Genomic DNA, 21,305 nt, shown 5'->3' with positions numbered 1-21,305 from the left:
AAGAAGAATATAATCAAAACTGTCTACGAATTTTGGTTTTGGGGTTGTAACTGCCTAATGGCAGTTACCTCTAATTTTCAGACAAAAAATTGCCAAAACTGCCATTTTTTCAACATTTTGAAAATGGGACAAATTCCAGAAAATAATTGTTTTTTTATGCAGTTTCATTAAGGCAATTTTTTTTGATGCAGTTTCAATCGGATACAATTCAACCCCAGCCAGGGGCTCTGCCCCTTGGACCCTGCTCCCAGGGGCGCTGCCCCCTTGGAACCCCCGTAGAGTACGGGCTCCACCCGTACATTTCGAATTATAATAACTCAAACAAGCGTGCACTCCCGCACCTCCTAACTTGCTTGATGTGTAGTATAATTCGCTTTGATCACCAAGTCAATCCCCGATTACACTAAAATATCTAACATTCCTCCCCCATTTTAGCGTAATCCTTGATTAACTTAAAAAAAATCACAACAATCAAACTTATGCATAAATGAAATATCGTGACGATTGAATTTCACATTAGTATATTACACATTCCAAATATTCAAATATAGGGGTGTCGCTAAGGATTGAACCCTTTCTATTCAGTGAATACATGAAGATAATATACACACAAGTTTACATACTCTAATGTTCTTTCTTGACACTATTTTTACTAGCCTGTGTCCCATCCTTCAATGAACATATCAAAGCCAAGTCCTAGCTTCTTGAAGCGGCTAAACTTCATGCTCATATAGGTAGCTCTTTATTCTTGCACCTGCATATGCAATTTTTCAAAGAACTATTAAGAAGAAAACCTTCAACCTCCTTTAACTTGCAGGTCTGAACACATACCTTGGGATGATGCTACTAATGTGTTCCAATTTCTAGATGTTAAGCTTTCCACATTGAATTCAGCACCTAACGTCATATTAGGTGGGAATTGGGTATCTTAACACGAGAAATCTCAGGTGGACTTTAATCACATCCCTACAGCCGCCTTGTGCACAAGATCTCTACATAACTCTTTGGTTAAGTGGTCGGCTAAATTCTGTTGAGTTCTCACAAACTCCACCGATATCACCCCATGCACGATGAGCTCACGAATCATGCTGTGTCTAACACCTAAGTGTCTAGACTTCCCATTATACACTTGCCTATATGCCTTAGCCAAGGTAGCAGCACTATCACATCTAATAGATATTGGTGATATAGGTTTAGGCCGCATTGGAATCTCATAAATCAAGTTTCTTAGCCACTCAGCTTCTTTGCCAGCTGCGGCTAATGCTACAAACTCAGACTCCATTGTTGAATCAGTTATGCAAGTCTGTTTCTTAGATGCCCAAGATATGGCACCTCCTCCAAGCAGAAAAGTCCATCCACTCGTGGAAGAATAATCTTCCTTGTTTTTAATCCAACTTGCATTCGAATAACCTTCTAAAACCAAAGGAAATCTAGTATAGGTCAAACCATATTTCATGGTTCCTTTCAAGTACCTAAATACTCGATTCATTGCTTGCCAATGACTTGCACCTGGATTGCTAGTATACCTACTAAGCTTTCCAACAGCATAAGCTATATCCGGTCTAGTGCTAATCATGGCGTACATGAGAGATCCAATGGCCCTTGAATATTCAAGTTGGCTTACAGCTACACCTTCATTAGGTGAGAGCTTAAAAGCAGGATCCATTGTAGTGCTAATCGGAGAACTACCATGAAAATTAAACTTTTTCAATATCTTCTCAATATAATGAGATTGAGAGATAGATATGCCATTGTTCTCCCATTTGATCCTTATACCAAGGATCACTTCCGCCTCCCCCAAGTCTTTCATATCAAAACAAGATGACAAAAATTTCTTTGTTTTATCAACTTGATCCTGGTCAGTACCGAAGATCAACATGTCATCTACATATAGACAAATTATGACTCATTTCCTAGAATCATCAAATTTGCTATATACACACTTGTCTGCTTGGTTTAATATAAAACTATTAGACAAAACCACTTCATCAAACTTTTGATGCCACTGTTTTGGTGCTTGCTTTAAGCCATATAATGACTTAACTAGCTTACACACCTTATGCTCATTGCCAGGCATAACAAACCCCTCTGGTTGTTTCATATATATCTCCTCATCCAAATCACCATTCAGGAAAGCGGTTTTCACATCCATTTGGTGAATTACAAGATTGTGTATTGCAGCCAAGGCAACCAACAATCTAATAGTGGATATTCTTGATACAGGAGCATATATATCAAAGTAGTCAATTCCTTCCTTTTGTCTAAAGCCTTGGATAACCAATCGGGCTTTAAACTTTTCAATTGAACCATCTACTTTCATCTTCTTCTTGAAGATCCATTTACAACCAAGTGGTTTACACCCAGGGGGTAGATCAGACAGTTTCCAAGTGTTATTCTGCATAATAGAGTCCATCTCATCGTTTATAGCTTCTTTCCAGAAAGCTACATCCCGAGATGCCATGGCTTCACTATAGGTCTTAGGATCTTCCTCAATATTGAAGCAATATTGATATTGAATTTTAATTTCATCTCTAGATCCTTCAACCAAATATAGCTGAAAATCATCACCAAATGATTTAGCTTTTCTTGCTCTACCACTCCTCCTAAGTTCCGGAGGAGTATCAATCACTTGATCAGCCACATGAGAGTTACTAGAGCTTGGAACCATGTCTCTAGGCCTAGGTATTGAAGAGAATCTATTCTCATCATACTCTGCAGTTCTTGCCTCAATAACCGTATGCACTGACACGTAGTCATTTGGTTCTATAACATAGAACCTGTGAGCAAATGAATGCTCCGCATACCCAATGAAAATGCAGTCTATACTTCTTTCCCCTATGTTCTTTATTTTAGGATCGGTGAGCCTCACCACGGCTCTACAACCCCAAACTCTCAGCTTATGCAGCTCAGGTGGTTTTTTATACCAAAGCTCAAAAGGGGTGTTCTTGTTCCTTTTATTTGGAACCTATTTTAGCAAATAGCAAGCTGTCAACATAGCCTCACCCCAAAAGCCCTCACTTAGGCCCGAATAGGACAACATGGTATTAACCATTTCCTTTAAAGTCTTATTTTTCCTTTCCGCCACACCATTTTGTTCCAGTGTGTAAGCAGCTGTGGTATGGTGTATTATTCCAGTAGATTGGAAATACACCGGATCAAAATACTCACCACCTCTGTCCGTATGTAGGGTTTTGATCAACCCACTCCGATGAAGCTCTACTTCTTGTTTATAAATCTTAAACTTTTCAAGAGCTTCATCCTTAGCATGCAACAAATAAACGTAACAAAATCTAGTAGCATCATCTATAAATGTTACTACATATTTTTTATTACCTAGAGATGGTGTAGCATGAAAATCACATAGATCACTATGTATCAAATCTAACACTTTAGTTTCCCTATGAACATGTTGCATGAAAGGCTTTTTGGTTATCTTATTCAACTTGCAAACATGACATTTATCATTGTTTATGTTAATAGGCGGAATTAAGCTCATTTTAGACATTTCTTTAACTCTTTTATAATGTACATGTCCTAGTCTAGCATGCCATAATTCCGATTCAGTCAAGTTGTTTCTACTACTAGTTGAAGCTATGCAGTTTGCATTACTAGTTGAAGGTACATCATTAACATTACTAGTTGAAGCAACACAAACAGATTCATTCATAAACGAGACATCAACATTCAACATAAACATACCATCACATAGATAACTGAAACCAACAAAGGTACCATGTCTTGACAAGATATACTTGTCACTTTCCAATACTTGTTTGTACCCACAATTATTCAACACAATGCCACTTAACAAATTCTTTCGAATTCCGGGCACATACAAAACATTGTTAAAAAGTAAACATTTTCCAGAAGTAAAAAACAAGATTCACAGTTCCTATTCCCTTGATTGGTTCAGTTGCAACGTTCCCCATCTTGATGATAGATCTGTCTTCGATTGGTTGAAAGTTTTTAAACCAATGAAGATCCTTGCATACATGACTTGTTGCACCTGAATCAACCCACCAAGCAATGTCATCATCCTGCACATAAAATGCCTCAGAAATTAGTGACACATAATTCTGAACCGAATTATTAAATTGTACTAAATTATGACCTTGCTTGCCCGGGTCCTTGGACCCGCTAGAACCAGCCTCATTCTGGTTCTTTGAACCGGACTTCTTGTTATTCTTCATCATCTGACAATCTCTCTTAAAGTGACCAACCTTACCACATTTCCAGCAAGGGTAATTCGGCTTTTTGTTTGAACCCGAATTGTTGTTTCCTTGAAACTTGCGTTTCCATTTGAACTTACTGTTTCCTTTGGATGATTCACCCGTTTCAACCATGTTCACAGAACTTGATCCAGCCCGTTTCTTATCATCATTGACCAACACATTTTCCTGTGCTCTCAAGCCTTCTTCAATTCTGAAGTGGCTTCCAAGTTCAACCAAAGTTAACTCTCCTTTCTGATGTTTCAGATTATGTTTAACATCTATCCAGGAAGGAGGTAACTTGTCAATGATACTCGAAACAGAGATGGATTCATCCATCTTCATATCATGTTGGGCAAACTGCCCCAAAATTCGTAACAATTCATGATACTGTTCCATCATAAGCCTTTCATCAACCATTCTGTAATTATTGAAATTACTGACAAGAAACTTCTTACTAGAAGAATCTTCTGCCATGTATTCGGCTTCCAACGTGTCCCACAGTAACTTTGTAGTTTCAACATTTTGATAAACATCAAATAAGGGGTCAGACATACCGTTCAGGATGTGGCCAAGACATATATAATTGTCGTTCTCCCACTTCGACCTCTTCCTGATTTGCTCCAGATTTCCCTCCTCCTGTATCTCCGGGATTGGAGTAGTCAACACGTACACAACCTTCAATGAAGTCAGAAGAAAATGCATCTTCTTCTGCCATCTTCGGAAGTCCACCCCTTCGAACTTCTCCAGTTTGTCAACCTTGTTTGTCATATCTTTCATCGATCCGCTTGCCATCTTCACAGAAACTAATTTGATCTTTGTTGGGGAATTTCAGTTTGCCGGATGATTAGAGAGGCGTATAATCACCCTTAGATCAAATTATTTCGGTGGTTCACCTGAAAAATTCAATCGGATACAACTCTGATTTTATGAGAAATTGAACCAGGGTATGTTAGTGTGTGTGAATTTTCGAACCAGGAAGAAGAATGTAATCAAAACTGTCTACGAATTTTGGTTTTGGGGTTGTAACTTCCTAATGGCAGTTACCTCTAATTTTCAGACAAAAAATTGCCAAATAATTGCATAATGTCCAAAAATTCGAATCTTAACACCAATCAGTCTTTGTTGCCTTTCTTTGGGGTCGTCTCAAGCTTCGTGGAAGCTCAAAGTTGATTATAAAACTTTCACCCTTTTCGTAAAAGAAAAGTTTTTTTTTGGATGTTGTAATTCCTATATCATTTTTTATGCAAAATTTTGTTTATACCACAAACCCAGCGGTGCTGATAATCCCAAAGCCTAAATTACCTAAATAACTTTTATTTTTATTTTTTTAGAGTTATAGGCTCTAGAGGAATGGTTATTTTAAACCCTTGCTTTTTTAACTCCTTTTTGAGCCGACCGTGTCGGGATCATCATTTTAGTCTCAACTTGACTTGTAGGGTTCATGTGTATGCTTTAAGAAAACAACTATATATAGTATAAACAACATCCTTCAATACGTTCTTTGGCTTATGGTAGTCCTATTGACCAGAGTTTCCTCTGGCTTCGCACCACTCAGGATTAGTTCACCATCTTTTGGGTCCCGACAAGCATTCTCACACTCGAACCCTTCTCAGAAGATCAAGGTCGGTCGGTGGCTTTTCAACCAAGCGCGATGACCAATTGTACGAATCACCTGGGTTATAGATTCTAGAGGAGTGGTTACTTAAAACCCTTGCTTTTTTAACTCCCCTTTTAGTCGACCGTATCTGGATGGTCATTTAGTCTCAACTTGACTTGTAGGGTTCATGTGTATGCTTTGAGAAAGCAACTCTATATAGTATAAACAATATCCTTCAATATGTTCTTTGGCTAGGTCACCCGGGGTAGTCAGTGATGAGCTGCCATCACGCGTGAATTTTAGGCTTTTCGTTAACTGAGGGAAACTTCACAAGCTGGGGGTGAAGAGCACTTCGTGCACTAGGCAAAAGAATGAGTAGCCTTTTTTTCTTCTTCTTTTTAGATAGAAACTGTGACATTGAAAAGTCCCCCAAACGTTTGCACTTATGTATACAACCTCCTAAATGGCTAATCAAGGAAGGCTTTTTTTGGAGAGTTTTAAATACGAAGTGTTTTTTTTTTTTTTGTTAATTAACTCTATTTTACTATGAATTGTTATTAGGGTTATTGGATTTTATCACTTCTAACTTTTGGCTATTGGTCACTGCCACCCCCAACTAGGGGTGAGCAAAAATAGGGTCGGACCGAAATTAACCGAGAACCGACCCTAAAAAGAACCGATACCGACCCGGACCTAAGCTAGTAGTACACAGTTCGGTTCCTTGTATGTTTGTTAAATCGGTCTCGGGTCGGTTCCGGGTATAGACGAGTAAAAACCGAGTTGAACCTAGGAACCGATTTTGATTGACATTTCATTTAAGTATGGGCTAAAAGCCCAGCAGCAGCCTTTGATATTATAACGTAGCCTAACAAAACAAATGCTGTATGATTCATAACAAAACAGGACGGCTGATCATTCATATCATCTACGATCATTCATTCATCAATCGTTGGCTGATCTTTGACGAGATACGTGATTTGATAACCTGTCACTAGAGAATACACAAGCCATATTAATCCATAATTGATTTACAAAGTATATACAAGGAAAACAAATCGATCGTATCATATAGTTTGCAATTTCTCACGATTTTAGCATGTCTTCTTAGATGGTTCTAAACAGGATTAATTCAAACATCAATGTTTGGGACGAATTTGAGAAGTTTTCCGATGAGGACGGGAAGGCTAAGGCAAGATGCAAGCATTACTCGACGGTTGTCAATGCGGACAAGGAAAAAATCGGAAAAGTGGCAATGATAAGGCATCTCGAAAGATGTGAGAAAAACTGATGATTAGCGAATGGTGGTGGTTCGGTGGATGAATGTTAAACATAATTTGAAGATCTGTACTTTTTGTTTTTTAATTGAAATATACTTTGGAATAAAAATAATTTGAAGATCTGTACTTTTTGTTTTTCTTGGTCTGACATCTGATGTTGTTGCCTGTTGGTTTTTAATAACCTCGTAGCAAGACTTTCTTATTCAGTGTCCCAGTTAGTTTTTAATAACCTCGTAGCAAGACTTTCTTGTTCAGCAACACCAATATAAGAAACCAAGTACATGACACCTGGAATAAAACCATCGCACAGAGTGTTATTTATGAGCAGTTTCTGGGTACAATGACACCTGGAATAAAACCAAATCGAATGGGCTTTGGCCTGTTATTCTATTGGACTGAGTTTTCACTTTTATACTAAATTCAATACAATATGGACTGTTATATTAAAAGATCAACCTAGTGACCTACAGATACAGGAACAACAATTGAATTTGTATTTTATAGTTATCTATTTAAAACACAAGATTAGTTAGTTATACAATAATCTTGTGTTTGTATTTTATACCTATCTAATATCTATAAAAAACAAACACTGAGATTAGTTTATACTTATCTAATATTTCATATTAATCTTATTCTGGAGTAATATTTTATTTTTAACAAAATAATATCTTTTTTAAAAAAATTCCCTGCGTACCAGTGGTTAACAAAATAATATCTATTTAAAAATTCTGGTTCTATTTTCGTTATATCTATAATCAGAACATTACCAGCAGGCTGCAGCTTCACTGTGCGTACAGAAACCACTTGTTCACAGAACCTGCAGATTGACAGAGTTCGATGACATTGGAAAAGGTAATTTTGACATACACCGAAATACATCCTTGTTTGTTGTTTACGTTGTAATTATCATTATATTTGTTTTCATGTAGAAATTTATGATAAAGTTGAACCGGATCACATGAACATCGATGTCGATTAACGGATAGCTGGAGTTGGATACGGAAAAACGAGAAAGGACTTAAACTTCTTAAAGTAGTATCGGTTTCAGTTCGTTTGCTTTGGATTTGTTGGATTTTGTTTGGATTTTTACATGTTTTTCGTTGTTATGTTTGACGTTAATATTTTTTTTTTGAATTTTTGGATGTTTAAGTTATCAAATTTTGGATGTTTAAGCATCAAATACTTGCAAATTCCTATCAGTTTTCAGTTATTATAGCAAACATATTAGTTATGGTACTTATTTCACTTCGACATTCTATCGAACACCTTGTGTACGAAAAAGTGCAACCTTAGATACTAACCTATTCAATGGATAATAATCAACATCAACCCACCAATTTGATGATAGCTATCAAACACTACAACAGTGGTTTCATACCAATCAAACAATTAACAGTAATACCAGAATTATAAGTGACTAGAACATACCTTCAAATTTGTGATATAATCCATCAATTTTGGAATCTGAAATAGTGATTGCAATTGTGATATAATCCACTGTGGGATGAATCTTCATACGTGTGTAACTGAAATTACATCTTCCATTTATCAATTGCACTTGAATAGTTGAAATGAAAATCGGGTTCGGGTAGGGGGTAGGAACCGAGAGGACCGAGACACTGAGAACCGATACCCTATTATTTAAAGTAGGTCCACTGATCGGTTAGTATTTTTATGCAGGATCGGGTATCGGGTCGGGTAAAAGGCGGGTTGGGTCGGGTATTAAAGTTTGCTCACCCCTACCCCCAACTATCACTTTGATGCCCGCCACCCCAACTTAACATTTAGTGTGTTCTGTCACCACGTCGTTAAATGATCACTAACTTTTGATCCTGTTACTATACATTTGGGGTGTCCTAAGATCCCTAAAACCTTCCTAAGATCCATATGACACCCCTAAAATTACAGTAACGGGATCTAAAGTTAGTGATCAGTTAACGATGTGGTGAGAGAACACAATAAGTGTTAAGTTGGGGGTGACGGACGTCAAAGTGATAGTTGAGGGTGGCAGCGGCCAATAGCCAATAGTTTAGGGTGATAAAATCCAATAACCCTTGTTATTATTGTAGTCGATTTTGGTCAAACGAACTAAAAGTACCCCAAATGATTGTTCGACGGTATGTTTTCTCTATAAAGATTATGCATATGTTTTGCCTACCGTTTACTTTTGCATTAAAATGACACCATTTCATGTTTTAGTACTCTATCAGTTTTATTTTCTATCGTTTTGTGGTTGTAAACTGTTGACGTTCGTTTTTCTCTTATAAATTAAAAATGATGTTTTTGTTTGTAAAATTGTTTAAATTTGTGTACACTTCATATAGGTTAATATAGGTTAGCTTTGTTCGTTATATTGTTTAACGTAACCCGCCATATGAGTATTAAACTAGTTAACCTAAATTCTAGCAAGTTGAAGTTCTAAATTTAAATTTCGTTTTTGAATTCTATTTTGAATTAGGTTATTATTCGAATCTAGAATTAATAAATTCGTTTTTGAATTCTATTTTGAATTCGGTTATTATTCGAATCTACAATTAATAATTCAAAAAAAAAAAAAAAAAAAAAAAACTTATGTAAAATAGTGCAAGTGAACGGACCGGATTTATCTCGATTGTTTTGATTCTCAATACTACTGGAAATCCATTGCTTTTCGTCCAAGTTTCTTCAATCCTTCCCCTATAAATCTCACACCCTCTCAACTCTCAATGCAAACCCTTGACAAGTAACAAGTAACAACTACTCGTCTTCATGGATAACTGGGACACCTGGGACGACATCGAAGCCTATCAAACTCACACCGGAAACACCTTCTCATCCTCCATCACCCCCACAGATTTCGACCAATACTACATCTCTTACCCACTTTCCCACATCTCCAAAACCATCCACGAAACCGGCAACAAGATCATAATGCCCGCTTCCGCCCTCAACCAACTCGCCTCCCTCTCCATCTCTTACCCGATGCTCTTCCGCATCGAAAACACAGCCGTGGGCCTCCACTCCCACTGCGGTGTCATAGAGTTCACCGCGGACGAGGGGTTCGTGTTCATGCCCACGTGGATGATGAACAACCTGCATTTACAAGAAGGTGAACTGGTTAATATCAAGAACACCAGCCTTCCTAAAGGAGAGTACATTAAAATACAACCACATGCTACTAAGTTTACTACCCTTTCGGATCATAAATCTTTGCTCGAGAAAGCGTTTAGGGATTACGTTTGTCTTACCACTGGTGACACTATTGTGATCAACCACGGGGGTGACAAGTATATGATTGATATTGTGGAGACCAAGCCATCTCCCGCGATCTTATTGTTTGAAACCGATTGTGTGGTGGACTTTGCACAACCGTTGGATTATAAAGAGCCTGAAAAGAAAACAACCAAAGATGATGAAGATCCTACAACGAAGAAGGATTGTAAACTGTTTCCAGGCGTTGGGAGGCGATTGGGTGGTCGGGTGATGAAGAAAATAAAGATGACCGAATCAAACATGGTGGTTGATGAAAAGCTGGAGAAGAAGCACGAGACACTGTTTAAGCCGTTTAGCGGAGTGGCGAGGCGGGTTGATGGACAACCGTTGGCGGCAGCAGTGGCTGATGATCACCCGAACATTCATGTTGATGCGAGGATGAACGAAGAAGGGTTTAACGCATTTACAGGGAAGAGTTACCGGTTACTATAAGTAACGAATCGGATAGTTTTTTTTTTGTTGTTTGTTTCTTCTTGTTGGTTTTGGGACTCATGTTGTGTTTTGTGATGACTTTTCAATTTAACTTTACATTCACAATTTAACAACGTTGGGTTGTATGATTACCATTATGTTATCTACTTAGACTTTTATCTAACTGTGAGTTAAATCGGATCAAAATTATTTTATCTTTTCACATTATGAGAGCCTATAATGGTATGCATAGACCTCTGTGGTAACTATTGGAATTAATCAAGTATTAACATCATTATGTTTTACCCTAAAGTATTATTATGTAATTAGTATAATTATAAGTTAACCTAAGTTTTGCTTTACCCAAAGTTTTACTTTACCCAAAGTTTAGCACTTATAAGTACCTTGTACATATCACATTTGTAATTGGGAATGTTCAAGCCAATTAAATTTTGATCCTTCAGTCATTATTCCAATTACTCAAACTAACCAAAAAAATATTTGGCCCCTAATATAGTATTTAATCTGTGTTAAATATGATTTAATGTATTTTACTCGCTAGTCATACTGTGTTGAATTGAAGAAGAACAATTATAACTGTATATTTGTTTCAGTAACGTATTTTACTCGCTAGGAACACATTTGTGATTATATTTAAGTTTGTTGATGAACGGTAAGCAAATAGCAATAGTGGTGCACAAATCGGGTTTTTTGAAAATCCGGTTCTGGGTATGGAACCGGGTTCGGGTAGGATCGGGTTTTTTTTTTAAAACCGGGTCGGGTCCGGGTCCGGGTTTTCTACCAAAAATGTATACCCTATATACCCGGGTACGGGTCGGGTTTTATAAAACCCGGGTATTATAATACCCTATTTCCGGGTTCGGGTCCGGTTCAGGTAGGGTTCGGGTATGCATCAGGTTGGGAAAAAACCCGCACCGGGTATTAAAAAAACCCGAACGTGTATTAATGCTTCTTTATATGTTTTAGTGGATGGTGCCTATTGAAATTTTAATGACATTTCTAAATTTAATTTCGATAGTGCTAGATCGAAGGAATAGTCCTGATTTGAATCCTTTTGGATTACATAAACAACAATATATTTTATTTGCTACTCCCTTCTGCAGTAAATAATCTCCAATCACTCTCTGTTTTAAATGTCTTCAAACTTTCAAAGACTGGTGTACAGTAAGTGGAGTAGGGGACAAAAAAATTCAATCAACTTTGTGAGTGATATTCCCCCAAAGCTTAAAAGCTCTCACGAAGCCCATAAGCTTAAACAGAAGTGGAATGTCCATAATTAGGTGTGTGTAATCATATTTTCAAATATACATCTACTTAAAACTAGAGGTAGCTAAATAACCGGGTATAAAAAAACCCAGTTCCGGGTATTTATAAAACCCGGTTCCGGGTTTTTATAAAAACCGGTTCCGGGTATTTATAAAAACCGGGTTTCGGGTATAAACCAGGTATAAAAAAAACCCGGTTCCGGGTTCGGGTTTTAGATCAAATATGAATACCCGGTCCCTACCCTATGGGTAGGGTCGGGTTCGGGCTCGGTTATAGAAAACCCGGTTTTTATAATACCCGGTTCCGGGTTTTTTTCCGGGTCCAGGTTCGGGTTTTTTGTGCACCACTAAATAGCAATATGGCACTGCTTTGGGTCTGGAAAAGAGAATTTATTTTACAAATTTCATATAGTACACAAATCGCGAATTGATATTTGTTATGAGGCCCAACTAACAAAAAAAACAGCCCATTACATGGTTACATCGTTACTCTTTTTATTTGCTAAAGCATGATTTGAGAGTATACGGCTAAGCGAATAACGTTATGAGATATGAACAAATATAACATTATAACCATCATACTAACATGCATTATTGTGTTAGCTTATGGTTATTAGAAGCTACAATCTCAAATTTGTAGCACTTGATAACATATGAATACATAAAATAGGTTTGATCATACCAATTGAGGATTTAACCAAAGCAATATATTATTTTCTTTTCATTCTTTTTCTCTTATTTGCCATCCCTTCGCATAACACTATCCAATGTAAATGAGTAGAAGTGAAGCCAAGTCCGTCTATGGTTGAGCTCATCTCATCTAATTTAAGAGCGCATGAACTCAAGTTTGGCCTTGTCTCGAGCTCTATTTTTAAGGCTTGAGAACGGCTCTTGAATACTTTTTTCAATCTCGAGTTTGACTCGAACCAACTTGTTTATTACTCGCTAGGTGCTAGTCGGTCGGTGAGGTACTGACTAGCGATTAACCGGATTGGGATTTTTATATGTAATTTTTAGTTAATTGCCCGGATGGTCCCTGTGGTTTTACGTTTTTTCATGTTTAATCCCCACCTTTTGAAAATAGCAGGTATGCTCCCTATGGTTTGTTATTTTGTTACTCGGATAGTCCCCTGAGTAGATGTCAGTTAGTTTGAAATAGCAGGTATGCTCCCTATGGTTTGTCATTTTGTTACTCGGATAGTCCCCTGAGTAAAGGGGACTATCCGAGTAACAAAATGACAAACCATAGGAAGCATACCTGCTATTTCCAGAAGGTGGGGACTAAACATAAAAAAAACGTGAAACCACAGGGACCATCCGGGCAATTAACTCTTTCTTTTATATAAACAACATTTGTTTTCTTTATATTGGTGTTATTTACAACGTAAATAATCACCATAGAAATTACTTAGTTAAATAGTCTGTGTGTGGATTCTATTATCATCAATCGTGACTTCGCCCAGAACGTGCAAACCTCATAATTCCACAAATCGTCATTTTAACGTCACATTAGATACCCAAACTACTCTAAAAAACGCTCGCTTTCCATACAATGTACAAACCTCTACAAACTCCAAATCATCACATACTTTTACTTAGGTAATAGGTAATACTAATATGTTGCGTCTCCAGTTCTTTCACATCTCCCAACAACTACGGCTGCCATGAACTATATGATGTATGATCGCCTATCATGTTCCATTATTCCTAAATTTATTATGACATATGAGCCATCACCAAAATTTAAGTAACGGTTACCATTTTTATGGAAAAAGGAAAGTTGTTAGAAAGAACATTTTAAGACCAACAAGTAACTATGTAAAAAGAAACAACTTGAGCGAAAGTTATGTTTTTTTATATAAAAAAAGTATTTATCTTTATCATATAATTTTTTTCTAATTTATTTTTAAAATGTTAATAAATAAAAATATTAATTGATACGTTTAATGTTGTCAAAAGGCTCTACTCCGGTACTCCTCACCCCTAGTATAAAACCAAAACCCTTGTATTCTTAATCAAAGATACAACATCAATGCAAACGTGTCACAATCTGGAGGCGTAGACCATGATAACGGCATCTGTGTGAATCACACCCTATTATAATCTCCCATCTCTAAAAGTATACGTCACAAAGAGCCTTGTGTCTGTTGATGACTATACATACATACATACAGCAGCCCTCTCTCTATATACACGCGGATAGATCGATTTGCAGATACTCAAAACCCTACACATTCCTCTCTCTGCTTTCAGGTGCTAATTACTGACACACAGAGACCTTAACCTCTTAATAATGGCTGCGATTGATCCAACTCGCGGCTTTCTCAAGGATGTTAAACGTATCGTAATCAAGGTGACTCTTAATTTCGCATTGATATCGGTTTCATTGATTCTGTTTTAGACTTTTAATCTCTGAATCGCATGCTGTGTGTTTTTCAGATTGCATCTATCAATTTGATTAGTAATTTTGGTGTTTGTGTGTGTATGTGTGCGAATTGAGAAGTCATGCAAGGGTTTTGACCGTGTTAATCAGAATTTGTGCCAGTTTATCAATGTGGATAATTTAATCTGTTAAGTGTTAGGTTATACTTATATTAATCAGTGACCTTTTCTCTGTTAACTTTTTTTTTTTTGATAATGGTAGCCACGTAGGTAAACGTGTGAGGAGGTTATCTTTTTTGTTTGTGGACCCTAATTGAAGGTTGCACAGGTAGATTTTAATGGGGAAAATGGAATGAAATTACCATGATTTGTGTCATATGGTCCTAACAGTTATCAGAAGAAGAATCTTTCTAAAGGAAGCTTGGCATAAATATAACATCATATAATTCATTAATAAGAGTCAAAATACCAAGTGTTTGTGGAAAGAATATAACATTACTCTTTATGTAGTTCTTAGTATTGTGCAAGGTTGGAGAACTCGCTAGTCGCTAGTCGGCCGGTGAGGTGGGGACTAGCGACTACTCGGGATTAAGCGGATCGGGGTTTTTATGTGATAAATGTGGTATATGATAAATATGGAAAATCTACTGTAATACTGATTATTATCATGATATCGGACCCTATACGTTTTATGAAAAGTAGGTGCCACGTGCGTGTGCTTATCAGGATATGTCCATAAATTATAATGATTACAAAGATTTATTTACGATGAGTTTTAAAATTTATCAAAGTTTGTCACCTGAGAGGATATGGCCATAAATTAGTTTGTTATGTGCATGAATATATGCACTGATCAGTTTATTTTTAAAGGTTGGGACAGCTGTTGTCACCCGAGAAGACGGAAGACTTGCACTTGGAAGACTAGGAGCTCTCTGTGAGCAGGTGTTTTAATCAAAACTCATTCTTCTACTATTTGAGTATTTCGAATTTTCTATGCTGTCTTTCTTTTTTTCCCTAAATCTTCTATAAAACTATTTGCGGATTGTCATGTATACTTGTTATGATCAACTTATGTCTTAAATGCAGATTCAAACACTAAACACTCAAGGATTCGAGGTCATCTTGGTCTCATCCGGTGCTGTCGGTGCAGGCAGACAGCGTCTTAGATATAGGAAACTGGTCCACAGCAGGTAGTTACACGATGTAACAACTGCAACATAAACTTTAATTTGAAGTGACTAATAGATGTTTATTCTTGAAGCTTTGCTGACCTCCAAAAACCACAAGTCGAGCTTGATGGAAAGGCATGTGCAGCCGTTGGACAAAATGGTCTCATGGCACTTTATGATACATTGTTCAGTCAGGTGATTTCACTTCCTGTATTTCTATGTGCTTTTTCTTTATATTATTTACAACATGATTAATTTCCTTAGTTTTTAATTTTATGTTGAAATGAGACGTTTCCTGTTTTGTTTGCAGTTGGATGTGACATCAGCTCAGCTTCTTGTGACTGATAACGACTTCAGAAGCCCAGAATTTAGGAAGCAACTTACTGAAACAGTGGATTCATTATTGTCTTATAAGGTTATTCCGGTGTTTAACGAGAATGACGCTGTTAGTACCCGCCGAGCTCCATATGAGGATTCTTCTGGAATTTTCTGGGATAATGACAGTTTGGCAGCTCTATTAGCATTGGAGCTCAAAGCAGACCTTCTTGTGCTGCTAAGTGACGTAGACGGTCTCTACAGTGGCCCCCCTAGTGATCCTCAATCAAAGCTAATTCATACATATGTAAAGGAAAAGCTTGAGAATACAATTACTTTCGGTGACAAGTCAAGGCTAGGACGAGGTGGAATGACAGCTAAAGTCAAAGCCGCCGTTTACGCGTCACAGGCTGGCATCCCTGTCATTATAACCAGGTATATGCATATGATATGATCCTAGTTTTTATTTTTTAATAATTTTATTGTTTTTATAAGTTAAAACCAACTTTTGTATCAAAATGCTTGAAGTGGGTTTGCTGGGGACAATATTGTAAAAGTACTCCAAGGACAACACATCGGTACATTGTTTCATCAGGATGCTCACACATGGGTCTCGAATGGAGAATTAAATGCACGTGACATGGCAGGAGCTGCAAGAGAAAGTTCTAGACGCCTTCAGGTATTATCATCACAAAACATAAAATTAAAAAAATACGTTCTGTTGAATTACTGATACTTTTATGAATGCAGGCCATGCCTGTGAAAGATAGAAGTAAGATTTTACTGGATATTGCGGATGCGCTGGAAGCAAATGAAAAAGTAATTGTGTATGAAAATGAAGCTGATGTGATTAACGCAAAGGATGCTGGATATGAAGCAGCGCTAGTCTCTCGTTTGGCTCTCAAGTCTGGGAAGGCAAGTCATTTTCCTTCTCTTCGACTTTCTCTTCTATTTTTTTTAATTTATTTTACAACATGCACACATCATATGTTACAGATATCTAGTCTTGCAAAATCCATACGTGTGCTTGCAAATATGGAGGAACCGATCGGACAAGTATTAAAGAGAACAGAGGTAGGGAATTGGCATTTTAATTCTTTTATTATTAATTTATGAGTAAAATGCCATTTTCGTCCCTGAGGTTTGGCCAGCTTTGCGACTTTCGTTCAAAGGTTTGTTTTTCTGCATCTGGATTCAAAAGGTTTGGAATCTTGCCATTTTCATCTGGCTCATTAACTCCGTCCATTTTTCTCCATTAAGTCAGGGGTATTTCTGTCTTTTTTGTTAACTTAAAGGGTTAGTCGGTCTTTTTCAATTTATGTAACGGAAATACCCCTGACTTAACGGAGAAATATGGATGGAGTTAACGAGCTGGATGAAAACAAACCTTTGGATGAAAGTCTCAAAACTGGCCAAACCTCAGGGACGAAAATGGCAATTTACTTTTAGTTTATTTTTTGTTCTCTAAATTCTGTTGTTTCATCCAGCTGTCAGACGGATTGATCTTAGATAAGACATCATCTCCTTTGGGTGTACTTCTTGTTATCTTTGAGTCTCGGCCAGAGGCGCTAGTTCAGGTATATACATGGCTTACCTAATTGTGTGATTATATTTAAATACGCATCTCACTTGAAACAAGCGTTTTTCCCATCTTTAAAAGTCACGGATTTTTTTTACAATGTGAACAGATAGCATCGTTGGCCATACGAACCGGAAATGGGCTCTTATTAAAAGGCGGAAAGGAAGCAAGACGGTCCAATGCAATCTTGCACAAGGTCACTTTTCTTTAGTTAAATAATCAATATATATTTATTTGATTTTCTCTTATTTCGCTCTTTTCTCCCAATTTTAGATTATTACGTCAGCCATACCAGAAAAGGTCGGTGAAGGACTAATTGGACTAGTCACTTCTAGAGATGAGATTCCTGCGTTGCTTAAGGTTTGTTGTATAATGTATATGAAGCGGGATGTATATTGTATAATATAAACCTTCCCCTTACTCTTCATTTAAGTATCTGGTAATAATTTGCAGCTTGATGATGTTATCGATCTTGTGATTCCAAGAGGAAGCAATAAACTTGTCTCTCAAATCAAGTCTTCAACAAAAATTCCCGTTCTAGGTCATGCAGGTAAAGATGAAACAGTCAATGTTCATAATTTTTTCATAGGTACCAAAAAGGCGGGATGATGTAGCTAATCTTGTTTTTTTAAACATGTTCCAGATGGGATATGTCATGTGTTTGTTGACAAATCTGCTGATATGGAAATGGCAAAGAACATAGTGGTGGATGCAAAAACAGACTACCCTGCAGCCTGTAATGCTATGGTATTTTTCTTTGGAAAAATTACAAATTTTGTCCTTTATCTTAATACCATTTATCAGGCGTGTCATTTTTAACGAATTTTGACAAGTTTTGCTCTTTACAAGGAATTTTGTTGCACGTTTTGTCCTTTAGGCTTAACCAAGTTAGATTTTCTTGTTAAATCTTATCACCCAAGGGTATTTTAGTCTTTTTACCCATTTATTTCAAGAGTCAACCCTAAAATATTTTGTTTTATTCTTTTAAATAATATTAATAAATGGGTAAAAAGACTAAAATACCCTTGGGTGACAAGATTTAACAAGAAAATCTAACTGGGTTAAGCTTAAAGGACAAAACGTGCAACAAAATTCCTTGTAAAGGGCAAAACTTGTCAAATTTCGTTAAAAAGGACACCGCCTGATAAGTGGTATGAAGATAAAGGACAAAACTTGTAATTTTTCCTTTTTCTTTTATAAAAATTGTAACCCTGTATTAGTAATAGAATGTTATATGATTCTATGAACATGAAGTTTCCGATATGTTTACTACCAGGAAACACTACTTGTTCATAAAGATCTGATGGAGAATGGTGGTGTTAATGAGCTTCTTATCGAGCTTCAAACTAAAGGTATGAAATTTCAAATTTTATAACCATACATACACACATATTCAAAGGTATATCATATGAATGTGTTTGTTGTAGGTGTTAGCATTAATGGTGGTCCAAGGGCTAGCCCCATGCTTAATCTTCCAGCAGCACCTTCATTTCATCACGAGTATAGTTCACTGACTTGCACCATTGAAATCGTGGATGATGTTCATGCAGCCATTGATCATATCCACAAGCATGGAAGGTAATTCTTTTTTTTTTTTATGATTTTCTTAACATGGTGCTTATAGAGCTCTTTTATAATGGCTGAAACTTGCAGTGCGCATACTGATTGTATTGTTACACAAGACCGTGAGATCGCAGACATCTTTCTGCGTCAAGTCGACAGGTTCATTTGCAGTGCTGCTGTGTTTTCGTATTTTTATTGGGAATTTAAATATTTATATTTATATTGGTTGTTTTCATTTTCAGTGCTGCTGTGTTTCACAATGCAAGCACGAGATTTAGTGACGGGTTTCGCTTTGGTCTTGGTGCGGAGGTAAATACTTACATTTTGTCTTTAGAATAACATATTGCTATATAATTAGTTTTTCCACACTAGTCGATAATACATGGTAATTGTTGGATCACTTAACAGGTTGGTATAAGCACCAGCAGGATCCATGCTCGTGGTCCAGTAGGAGTTGAAGGATTGCTTACAACACGCTGGTATATTATAGTTAGAAATACGTTACATCCACTCTAATGTTCTCACTTTTGACGAAATTAAGGATGTAATGCTCTTTTTTTTTTTTTGGTTTTAGGATTGCAAGAGGAAGTGGACAAGTGGTAGATAATGATAAAGGGGTCGTTTATACTCACCGAGATCTCACTCACCAAGCCTAAAGTGTGTGTTCGAGTGGTGAGTCAAACAATTGTCAACCAGTGGTCCTGAATGAAATATTTTCCCTCAAAAGGAAAAAAAAGCCGACAAGAAAGATCTTGAGTGCACCATTGAGTGTTGTAGTAATTACATTTAGCGGCTTTTATTGCGATCGTGAGTTAAGTGGACCGGGCTGTGAACTAAACGATTGGTTGGTGATTTATTATAGTTATAATATAATTAGAGAGGGAACAAAGTGGCTTTTGGTTAGTTGGGGTTGTTTAATTGCTTTTCGCGATTTGTGTTAAAAGAGTACCCTGTTATGTTTCTTTGGTTTCATTCTTCTCCTTATGAAAGCAAACTTTATATTGTTTTTTTTTTTTTTTTTTTTGAATAACAAACAAACATACCCCTTAACTACTCTTATAATCTAAAACAAACCATTACAGTATTACCCACCTTTTGAGACTTGAACCTGCACAACTTTGATGACTTGGTAAGGGTACGCATGATGCCACTAGGCCATTGGCAAGTAAACTTTATATGGTTTTCTCACTTTGTGATCTGGGTTTAAAGATGCCAACTGGCAAATAAGAAGTTTCTTTTTGGTCTGTCTTAAGTGAACCATTTTTAAAAGCTTAAAACCTCAAATGGATGATGGCAATTTTGTCAACTAAGATTACTGGAGGGCTTAAACATAAATTGATGCTTATTTGATACATCACGTTTGATTAGGCTAGTTGGCTTAAATAAACATGTTACTTTTATAGGTATAAAAGTATTTACATATTATAAATTACAATTTTTTTAATGGTGAACACTAATCTACTCTTAAGATCCATATAATGCTCACTTTTATGGAACTTAAACCCACACCACTTTAATAGAAATAAAGTTATGTGTTGTGCGTTGGCGCCCATGGCAACTCACAACATGTGTGTGTGTGTGGTGGGGGGTGGGGGGGGGATTCACATCCTTTTCATTGGGTTAACTAGCGTCATGGAGTCCATCGTATTCCATATTTCCACCAATCACAACTAGGTACATATTTATTTATTGTATTTTATTTAATTTATTGGTTAACCCACAACACCTAATTATTGGATAGTATAGTTATTGCTCTTCTGCCTATATGATCCTAAGATGACTTACTAGCTATTGAGTGAGTTTATTATTCCACAACAGATATTCTAACCAAATAATGCCACTAGGCCAAGAGCCAAGAGACCATCAACATATAAACATACATAATGATATTATTTTTCTATAAATAAATATATAAACATAATACAATCATGAAATATCTCAGCTTTCTAGAATTGTTACACACATTTTCAATATGGAGATTGTAAGGCTAGAGGGTGTGGTTTAAAGCCCTAGAGGCTTTATTACGTCACGTAAGTGCCACGTAGACGACACATAAGCATGAGGCTTTATCGCTAACTTACACGGTGTGGAATAACGCCCCTTATAAAGCCCCTTTTAACCATATTAAAAAAAGATAAATAAAAAAACTGATTGGTTGACTTTTGGTGGGGCCCCTTCATTTGTTTTTCGCGCACTCACTAACCCCGTGGCGAAACACAAGGATGGCGCCCCCTTCAACAGAGGCGGTGTGGTCGATGGC

At 36.8% G+C, this 21,305-nt stretch overlaps 2 protein-coding genes across 2 annotated transcripts; both read left to right on the top strand.

Moving 5' to 3' along the window:
• The first annotated feature begins 9,677 nt into the window (after positions 1 to 9,677).
• On the top strand, positions 9,678 to 10,947 carry LOC118486762 (ubiquitin fusion degradation protein 1 homolog). The gene has a single exon (XM_035983496.1). It carries the CDS (start codon positions 9,837 to 9,839, stop codon positions 10,770 to 10,772), a length of 936 nt encoding a protein of 311 aa, XP_035839389.1. The 5' UTR covers positions 9,678 to 9,836; the 3' UTR covers positions 10,773 to 10,947.
• A 3,245-nt stretch (positions 10,948 to 14,192) lies between these two features.
• On the top strand, positions 14,193 to 20,053 carry LOC118486761 (delta-1-pyrroline-5-carboxylate synthase-like). The gene is made up of 19 exons (XM_035983495.1): positions 14,193 to 14,390; positions 15,290 to 15,361; positions 15,506 to 15,609; positions 15,681 to 15,783; positions 15,899 to 16,338; positions 16,432 to 16,582; positions 16,654 to 16,818; positions 16,900 to 16,977; positions 17,391 to 17,480; positions 17,592 to 17,678; positions 17,756 to 17,842; positions 17,936 to 18,032; positions 18,126 to 18,229; positions 18,759 to 18,834; positions 18,910 to 19,060; positions 19,136 to 19,204; positions 19,288 to 19,354; positions 19,454 to 19,524; positions 19,620 to 20,053. The coding sequence occupies exons 1-19, from the start codon at positions 14,331 to 14,333 to the stop codon at positions 19,699 to 19,701; spliced, it is 2,154 nt and encodes a 717-aa protein (XP_035839388.1). The 5' UTR covers positions 14,193 to 14,330; the 3' UTR covers positions 19,702 to 20,053.
• Positions 20,054 to 21,305: the final 1,252 nt, after the last annotated feature.

This window comes from Helianthus annuus, chromosome 14 (genome assembly GCF_002127325.2).
Source record: "Helianthus annuus cultivar XRQ/B chromosome 14, HanXRQr2.0-SUNRISE, whole genome shotgun sequence".
NCBI classification, from domain to species: domain Eukaryota; kingdom Viridiplantae; phylum Streptophyta; class Magnoliopsida; order Asterales; family Asteraceae; genus Helianthus; species Helianthus annuus.
This window is presented reverse-complemented; position numbering and strand designations above follow the sequence as displayed.